Source organism: Lagopus muta, chromosome 1 (genome assembly GCF_023343835.1).
Source record: "Lagopus muta isolate bLagMut1 chromosome 1, bLagMut1 primary, whole genome shotgun sequence".
In the NCBI taxonomy this organism is placed as follows: Eukaryota; Metazoa; Chordata; class Aves; order Galliformes; family Phasianidae; genus Lagopus; species Lagopus muta.
This window is the reverse complement of record NC_064433.1, coordinates 104,643,428-104,652,741: the sequence shown is the minus strand read 5'-3', so window position 1 is coordinate 104,652,741 and position 9,314 is coordinate 104,643,428. Positions and strand designations below refer to the sequence as shown.

At 45.0% G+C, this 9,314-nt stretch overlaps 1 protein-coding gene across 1 annotated transcript; it reads left to right on the top strand.

Annotated features, from left to right (window-relative positions):
* Positions 1-108: 108 nt before the first annotated feature.
* Positions 109-9,230, top strand: DONSON (DNA replication fork stabilization factor DONSON). The gene is made up of 10 exons (XM_048953980.1): positions 109-1,529; positions 1,621-1,701; positions 2,646-2,849; positions 3,242-3,420; positions 3,933-4,111; positions 4,212-4,335; positions 4,449-4,550; positions 5,035-5,233; positions 5,853-6,068; positions 6,221-9,230. Exons 1-10 carry the CDS (start codon positions 1,119-1,121, stop codon positions 6,356-6,358), a joined length of 1,833 nt encoding a protein of 610 aa, XP_048809937.1. The 5' UTR covers positions 109-1,118; the 3' UTR covers positions 6,359-9,230.
* The last annotated feature ends 84 nt before the right edge of the window (positions 9,231-9,314 follow it).

The following is a 9,314-nucleotide window of genomic DNA, read 5'->3' as shown; positions in this document are numbered from 1 at the left end:
GGGTTTGTAGGTTTTGTTTTTGGTTTTTTTTTTAAGTTTTCCCTTCTCTGTCCCCTACCAATAGTCCCATCCACACCAAATTGCTTTTATTTGGCTGCATTAAGACTGAGCAGTGTCTGCAGTGTGCTGAAGGTCTTAAATTATCTTTAAAATTGCTGTTATGTAGCTGAAAGGCAGAATGGGAAATCCATCAGGATTGGCAGGGATCCGAGAGGGGAGAGATGGTACTGAGAGCAGGAGTTCCCTCATTGCTGGTTTTCTTCATTTTAGCAACCCGAAACAGTAAACCTTACTTACTATCAGCAGTCCAGCAGCTAATACAGTCCTGCAGTTCTGAAGTTTCAGATACTTTATGTATCTTGTTACTGTAACGTTATATTTCTTTTTTTTCTTTCCTATGAGATCCTTGTATTCTGTGCTCTTTCACTTCTCCTTTTTAACCTTGGTCCTATTCCTAGAACAGATCGGCAGAGAGGGAACTGCTGTGATTTTTTTAAATTTTTTGGGGGTAGAGGCTGTTCTTTTTCTCAAAGCATGTTGCTTCCTCCTTGCTTTTATTTAAGATCACACTTGTTTCAGATGTGCTAGCCATAGCTGAAGTTGCCTGTGTTTAGGCTTCCAGCTGGATCAGATCCTGAGATAAATGTCCGTTCATTTAAGGCATTAAGCTGCCCAGTGCTGCTTGCAGTTGGCTGAGATATCTCAGCTTTTTCTAATGTTCTTTAATGCTAGCTGTAGATGTAGATGTACTTGAACAGAATGGTTTAGTGGTTTGTGGTAGCGAGGGTAATGGGAGGATGGTTGGACCAGATGATCTTGTAGGTCCTTTCCAGCCTTGTGATTCTATGATTCTATGAAAAGGGTTCATAAGGACCCCTAAGCAACTCTTTCTTTCAAACGTCCATTGACAGATGTAAGCAGTTTTGAGCTGACAGCAAGATGGTGCAGCTCCTGGAGCTGTAAAATAAGCCAAGAAAGGTACACACCCCAGTGCTAGCTGGGTGCCTAGCCGACTGCACAACGCAGCCTGAGGCTTTGCAGCATGTCGGGATGAGAGCAGTGCCGGCAGAACTGAGCTCGGCCCAAGCTGAGCTAGCCTGGCTTTCCTGGTTCTGAGGATGCTCCAGCCCGGCTCGCCCTGGTGCCGCGCGCCCCCCAGGGGCCGGAGGAAATGGCGGCCGCCACCACACTTCAGCACCGCCCAGGGGCGGAGCCCGGTCCCGTTGGCGCCAAGCGGGGACGGCGGCTCCCGCCCTGCCGCTCCGCTCCCAGCCATGGCGGCCGCCGTGCCCGGCTACTCGCCGGGCTTCAAGAAGCCGCCGGCCACGCTGCGGCTGAAGCGCAAGCGGCCGCGGAGAAGCGAGCCCGCTGCCTCCCAGCCCTGCGGCGCGGCCCCGAGGGCCCCCTCGACGTCCGTCCGCCGTAACCCCTTCTCCAGCCTGGACAATGCGCCGCGGCAGCCGGTCTGGCGGCAGCAGGAGCCGGCGCAGCCCGGGCGGGGGCCCGCCTCCACTGTGCCTTTTTGGCAGGTAGAGATCCGCTCTGAGGGGAAGGGGCTCGTGAGATTCCTCTGCAAAAAGCCTGTTTTAACGTTGTCAATCTCACGGTTTTTTCCTTCAGTTTTTAGAGTCTGCAGGAGAAGACAAGCCGGCCCGGAACGTGGAGCTTTCAGAGGGAACCGACGTCCTGGCGCTGCCCGAGGTACGGGGCCTCGCGTAACGATTCTGAAACGCCTCTTGCTGCATTGACCTCGGGAAAAGCCCGAGCTGGTTAACTGCTTAGAGAAGAGGACTGGCTCTTCAGTGAGGTCCGATGTGATAGGGCACGGGGAGACGGTTTCAGACTAAAAGAGGGGACATTTGGACTGGATATAAGGAAGAAGTCTTTTATAGTAAGGGTGGTGAGGCACTGGCACGGGTTTTCCAGAGAGGTGGTGGATGCCCCATCCCTAGAGACACTCAAGGTCAGGCTGGACGGGGCTGTGAGCACCTGATGGAGCTGTGGGTGTCCCTGCTCATGACAAAGGAGTTGGACCAGATGGCCTTTAAAGGACACTTAAAGATCAACTCAAGTCAAAGGATTCTATGATTCTACATACTTAGAATTTGGTGGTACATCTTTGGATGTACTAAAATGTCAGCATTTGAGAAAATTCCCTAAACTGCCTAAATAGGAAAGAGAATAACAGTCCTTGGCAGAGCTTCAGGCTGATGGTGTCAGAGGCTTTTATAGGTTCAGAAACTTAAGCTCAGAGTAACTTAGAACAGAAAAACTTCTCAGACCAAACCATCCTGGAACTCCGACATTTTTTGTTATCCTCTGGGAAGCCTAAGTATGTGCTCCTGATTTAGTGCAAGTAGTTCCTTACAAGGGAGAGACTTGTAGTGTACTGTTAAAGTGAGTTGGACAGAAACTTACAGGAAACAGCAGGTTCGCCTTCTCCTTGTGAAGGCTGTGGAGCTCCACTAGTGCCTTGTAACAGCCACTGTCCTGTCTAGGATCTGCTCTGCCTGCCAGGAGGGGTGTATTGAGCCAGGATGGGAGGAAGCCTGACCATGTGAAAATGTGCATAGGTAGCTGCATCGTTGGTTGGTTGGTTTTATTAATTGACTATGGATTAACTGATGCTGTTTCCATTTTTAAAGGATCTTCATTTACCTGTTCCTACCCCTGATGTCCCCCCCTCACCGAGACACGAGTTTCCTGCAGACTGGAGTATCAAAACACGACTTCTGTTTACGTCTTCTCAACCTTTCACTTGGGCAGAGCATTTAAAAGCACAGGAGGAAGCTCAGGGGTTTGTTCAGCATTGCAGAGCAGCAGAAATAAACTTGCCACAGAGTGTACAGGTAATGAAACCTCAGAAGGGAGCTGGAAGCTGCTGCTTTATAAGGGGGAACCTTTGCACCTCTCCCTAAATGTACTGGCAGTGAAGATTTGCTTGTTTTGTTCTGGTCTTACTTGTGTAGAGAATAAGGCTCATGTAGACAGCTATTTAATTCCATCCACCGCGTACTCAAAAATGTAATCTGTGGCAAACTGGTGACTGAGTGGCTTGTTAATTTCAACTGCGAGCAGTTTCCAGTCACTGCCCATCTTCAGTCTGGCTTAATCACAAACCTGTGATACCATTTTTTAGCACCTAATCCAGTATTATTATTTTTTTTTTTTAATTCCATCAGTTGCGATGCTGCCTTAAATAAAGTATTTCTGTTCTCCTAAAATACTTTTTGTAATCTAGGAACCAAAACTGTCCACAGAACTGCGTTGTGCCTTTCAGCAGAGCCTTGTTTACTGGCTTCACCCATCACTGTCGTGGCTGCAGCTGTTCCCTCGTATTGGAGCAGACAGAAAGATAGCAGGAAAAGCCTGTCCATGGGCACAGGATGAGGCCTTGCAACAAGCACTGATGAGCGACTGGTAAGTGGAGCCTAAGTGTAGGTAGTAAGATCAAGATCCTAGGATTTAAATCAGCATAAGTTCCTTCTGTTTTTATGAGAAATGTTTGATTTATTGGTTGTTTAATTATTTTAGCTGGTCTGCACTTAGTTTGAGGATCAGGTTAGGGACTGCCTCTAAGACCAAAGCTACCTTGGTGTGTTTAATGTCCTCCTCTGACCGCAGTTGATTTGGATTTCTGTGAATCCTGTTAGTAGGTTGCCTTTGGTGCTCCATGTAAAACTGCACGTTGGATGGCAAGTATGCAAGAAAAGCGTAGTACTTGCAAATAGGCTGTGCTTCACAGGAGTGCAGAGCAACTTCCTGGATGCTGAGTGCATGTGAAAATCAGACTAATCACTTATTGTGGTCTCAAGCCTGGCCAGAGCACACATCAGTAACACCCAGCCAAATCCAGCTTGATCCATCAGCAGCAAAGGATTTCAATTACAAAATTGGTTTTTTGTTTGTTTTTTTTTTCCCCTCATTTGCAGGTCTGTCAGCTTTACTTCTCTATACAATCTGCTCAAAGCCAAGCTGTGCCCCTACTTCTATGTGTGCACTTACCAGTTTACTGTCCTGTTCCGTGCAGCTGGTCTGGCAGGAAGTGATGTTATCACAGCAGTGATTTCTCCCACCACCAGAGGTTTAAGGGAAGCCATGAGAAATGAAGGTGAGGTGAAACCAATCTGACTTACATTTTAATAACCAATACATAGCATTTGCTGTGCATTCCAAAACCACTCATTGCTTTCTTTCCTCTTCTCTTCAAGGCATAGAGTTTTCTCTACCTTTGGTAGAAGAAAGTAGAAGCAGAAAACAGAAAAACTCTGAAGGGAATTTGGAAACAGAAGTTGCTCACGGCCCTGAAGTGGGTAGAAGCCCTGAGAATGGCGAGTATGTCATAAATCTAAAATGCTGCAGTTCTGAGGCATTTCTGGACTCCTGCACATTTTATTTGAAAAGTTCTGAGAAAGTTTTATCCTCCTAAAAGTGATCCTGTTTCTTAGGGAAGCTGCTTCAAGTGATGATGATGATGATGGTTTCTCTTGGCTTGAGGAGATGGGAGTCCAAGACAAGGTTAAAAAACCAGATGCTGTTTCTATTAAACTGTATCCTTTCTTTTTGTCTCGCCACTTACTGCAGTGGAAAGCCCTGCAGCTGTTGCCTTTTGGTGAATCCAAGAGGAATGTCCTTCCAACTTCCGAGACTTACCCCGCACCAGTGCATCATAAGTGGGGGAACCAGGGGAATCCCTTCAAAAGCAGACTACTGCTCTAAACTGAGCTGCTCATGTTTTTATGTTTTGATGCAAGATTCATAGTAAAAGTAGGAGTTGCAAGCTTTGTTTTAATAATTGCTACCCGCCAGCTGTAAGACAGTGGACCTGAAAACATTCCTTCTCTCACAGCTTTAATAATCAGTCAGGTGTAAGATGCTGCCAAGTAATCGATGTAAGGAATCTGAATGAGCTCAAGGCTTGTTTTTTTTGGAGAAACTATTTGTTTTAATGATTGGTCAAAGGTAGAGGGGCAGTGGGGTTTGTTTGGAGTTGCTGTGCTGCTTAAGTTTTTCCCTCAACTCTGGTCAATTCAGTCGTAAAGAGAAGCATGAAGTGCAGGTGGATCACAGACCTGAATCCCTCGCAGTGGTGAAAGGAACAAACACGTTCACTTTATTGAACTTCCTGATAAACTGTAAGAGCCTGGTGGCTGTTGCAGGTCCACAGGCAGGGCTTCCTCCCACTCTCTTGTCTCCTGTTGCTTTCCGAGGTGGAACAATGCAAACGCTCAAAGTAAGTAATGCAGCAATCTCTTTTCCTGTAATAAGCGGAAAGCTCTACCTTCTTCTGGTACAGCAGAGTGATTTTTGATGCTAGAGCCTGAATTGGCATTGACTGCAATATGGACTTCCTCCAAAGTCATCTTTACCCACGTAACCTGTGGTGCTGAACTGAAATCCCACAATTTCTACCTATCCTAATAGCTGTTAAGTAGTTCCCAGATTGTAAAAACGTTCTTAGAAGATTCACCTTTGAATGCTACTGAGATCATACAGGGTCAACTGAGATGGTATTTCAGCAGGCAATGAGAGCCTCTGACCTGTAACTGTGGGAGGTGGTGGGCACTAACTGTTACGCTCCCTGTGCAGTCCTCTGCCACTGGAGAAGCTGCTCATGTGGCATGCAAAGTTCTTCTGCAGATGATTTCCCTAATACTGTAAAATACTCCTGTGTATCACAGTTCTAGGAGCTGTTAGAGATGCTAAAAACGTAATAGTCGTATGTACTGAAGTTGATGATATTTTAAAATACTTTGAGCTTTTCATGGGCTTAAGGCACTGCAGTATGAAGGTGTATGAACAACCATCTGGATTTGGTTTCAAAATGTAATCCTGCGTGCTGTTGGTTTCAGGCTCGTAGTATGAATGCAAAAGCCAGGGTCCGCCTGGCATATGAAGATATCTTCAGTTTGGAGATCGTAGGCCCTGTCCTGCCTCATTCTCTCCACTTGCTGACCATGCTGCTGCAGTCTGCACAGCAGGGAGCATTTTCTGCAGTGCTGTATACGCATGAGCCAACGGCTGTGTTTAACGCTGATCTCCATAATGCGAGCCCTGCCTTAAAGAAGGTAAGTAAACTAGAGAAGACAGCCTTTCCTGTCTCAGAAATGGGCTCATCAGAAAACTAGCTTTTTGGGAGCTCCCCAAAGATACATAAATGAACATTGAAAACTACAGCTATTTCAGACAGAAATGTGTATTACGTGTTTCTCTTCTTCAGGAAACCGTAAGTAAAGACCTGCTGAAGTGCGGGCTGCATTCTAAAACTTTGGATCAACTGAGTCAGGTGCCAACACTGGGAAAATCTTCCCTCCGGTTTCTGGAAATGAAGGACTCTGCATATGCCTGGAAGTCTTAGGTACTGTGCTGTTTGGAGGAGGTGGAGCACAAAGCTCTCCAGTGTGAAGTTGCTGTGCTTCCTTCAGGCCTGCGGGGCAGCACCCATGCTGTTAGAGGAGCTAAGTAACCTAGTCCAACGTCACAGCCAACTCTTGCACATCACAGCAATAAAACACCATGAGGGGTTTTCGGAGGAAATTGAGGAAAAGGCCCTGGACATCTCCTTTTGTATTTTAGAAAGCATTTTTAAAAATAAAATTTTATATAATGGTCTGCTTTTGATCTGAATTCAGGGTGGAAGGCCTGTATTTTTTTCACCTATGTGTATATTCTATTCTGAAACACAGAATTGCTGCTACTGCTCAGTGCAGTAATGTGTAGCCACTTCTGAGGGGTGGAATTCTTCTCCTATCATCTCTGAGCCCTGCTTACAGCACTAAGCCAGAAGCTTGGCCTAAATCTCAGCACTTTACACCTCTTGGTTGAGGTGTAACTTCAACTGCAAAAACCAGAAATCAGATGGGTACAAACAGTTCCAATTGCATCTGAATCAGATTAAAAGGCTGGGAGCCCCAGAACTGCTGCCATAATCCTCCAACATTGCCATCTTCATTTACTTCAAAATAAGATTTTTAACAGGCAGTTTATACAATGGAGTGTGCACCAGAACAAGTTAGAACAACACAATAGGGTTATGACACCTGATGGAAGAGAGGAAATGAAAGGCAGCAAGGTGATGCTGCTCTGTTCATAGCAAGAGCCTATGTTCAGGTTTAATGTAATCTGTTACATTACTGCTGCTTTGGAGATGTGTATAATGTCATTTATCACACAGCTATCAGGTGAGCCTCTTCCTGCAGCAAAAAATAGTAGATCTGAAGAGCAGTAAGTAGAATACCATCATGCTTATGCACTCAGCAAGATTTGTAATTCTGGTATTTTGCACAGAAAAGAATAATACTTGTAGTCACGTAACCTTTATTTTCACTACAGTGGTGTCCTGTTCACCTGACATTCTGAAGCAGTGATAGTCTGCTTGATGGGCCTAACAACCAGTTCTAAGCAAATCACTGCAGACTGAGGCAGTTACACGAGTATTGTGTAGGTTTACAGTGTTACTGCACAGTAACTACCATGGCACTGGCAGGGTCACAGTACAGAGAAGACCAGGGCATCAGGAAAACCTAGATAGACCTCAAGTCCTACCTTACAGTACAAAAGGGCAGCTTTAGATCTTTAAATCTAGGGTGTCAGACAACTGGAGAGAAACCAGCACCAATTCTGGCAAGCCTGGCAGTTATTATACTTGACTCTGCTGTTTCTCCAGCCCTCTATTTTAAAACTACCACTTAGTTGACTGTCTGGAACTGGTTCTGGTGGCTGCTGGCTCTACGTGCTCAGGCACCACAGGGAAGTCGGAAGCACTATCAGTGAAAGCACTTCTAGGAAAGCAATCCTGCAACAACAAAAACCCAGCAGGCACAGAGATGCCTTCGAGTTCCAGGAGTCCATTCACTTTTGAGACAGCTGAAGTGCCCCATAAATAAACAGGTCCCGAGAGAGTGTTTCCTAGTTACTCTTTTTAATAGGACTACTTGTCTATTCCTGCATGCAAAGGACACTCCAACCAAATTTACAAACTGAACAGAAGGACATCTCCGCACTAAATTCATTTATCATTCTAAACAACAGGAATGAAACTAAAACAGAAACCCCGAAGTCAAGAAGTGTCATAATTGAAGTAATACAGATATTAATATTGTAAGTATTGAAAATCAAAGGTTAGATCTACATACAGTACCACGTCTTTTAAGGCGTGAAACCCAGAATTTGCCTGAACAGTTACTTTTGAAATGGAGTCTTCTATGGGACTGAATTCATCTGTTCCTCAAAACATATCTTTCCAATATACACGGAGAATATAAACCCCGAAAGAACAAAATTAACAAAGTACAACAGATTATGTTCCAGATAATGAACAGATCCAAAACCTGTGCTTATATGGACACCACGGACGGAACAGCACGAGCAACACTGCTGATGTTTTAGCTGTATCAGCAGCTATTTGAACAGAAGCCTGAATAGGAGCTGCCTCCCACATCCTGAGTTAACAGCTTTGAGTCAGACATCAGAAAGCTGGACTTGCCTAAAATGGATACAATCCCCAGTTCTCCCACAGTCCGTCTTCCCATCGCTGTACCATCTGCTTAGCTTTGTTTCTCAACCTTACAACTTGTTCAGAAAATGAGGCAAGGAGATCTTCAAACAATTTTACACAGAGACTGAAGGTGAGAAGCCAAAGGGAGAAAACTTTAATTAGAGACAACTACGTCCACAAAAAAAAGTTGTCATTTCTAGAGTGCTTTGATAGACTAATAAAGGGGTTTATTTTGTGGGTGTGTGGTGGACAACACAGTACTGCTTCTCTGCTGTATGCAAAACGAGACACTGGTACTTGTCCACTGAGGGCAAAGGAAGATACCTTGTTCAGTAACAGCTGAGAGCACACACAAATAATTTACTCTGCGGAGGAAGAGCTACTATTAATTCATCACCTCCAAGATCCTACTGCCATTGCAAAGGTCGTTCACTTTAGGCCTGAGCACAGTCCTACTGCATACAAATTGTAATTTGTTCCTGTTCCCGATGAAGCTCTGGTCAGTTGATGTAATACAAAAAAATCCTCAAAGACTTTTCGGAAATAAGCACCTGAACTACCACAGTAACAAAGTACTGCTGTAATCCCGGCAGTCTGCTCAAAACACAGACAAATCTGGCTAAAGGTGTACAATGCCCTTTCCAATTCAAAGTGCACATAGCTAAAGAACTAATACTTCTTAAATTAAGAGGAAAAAAAAAAAATAAAAGGAAAAGCTTCCTATATCCTTTCCCTTATCAAACTGCCACAACTCTGGATCAGATTGTCTCCTTGAGGGCAGAGTACCGTTACAGAAAATGCAAGCTCAAGGAGTTCG

Coding starts and splice junctions, on each gene's coding strand:
- DONSON (XM_048953980.1), top strand. CDS start 1,119: ATGCTCCAGCCCGGCTCGCCCTGGTGCCGCGCGCCCCCCAGGGGCCGG. Junction 4,336..4,448: donor AGAAGCCCTGAGAATGGCGA/GTATGTCATAAA, acceptor CCTGTTTCTTAG/GGAAGCTGCTTCAAGTGATG. Junction 6,069..6,220: donor CGAGCCCTGCCTTAAAGAAG/GTAAGTAAACTA, acceptor TCTCTTCTTCAG/GAAACCGTAAGTAAAGACCT.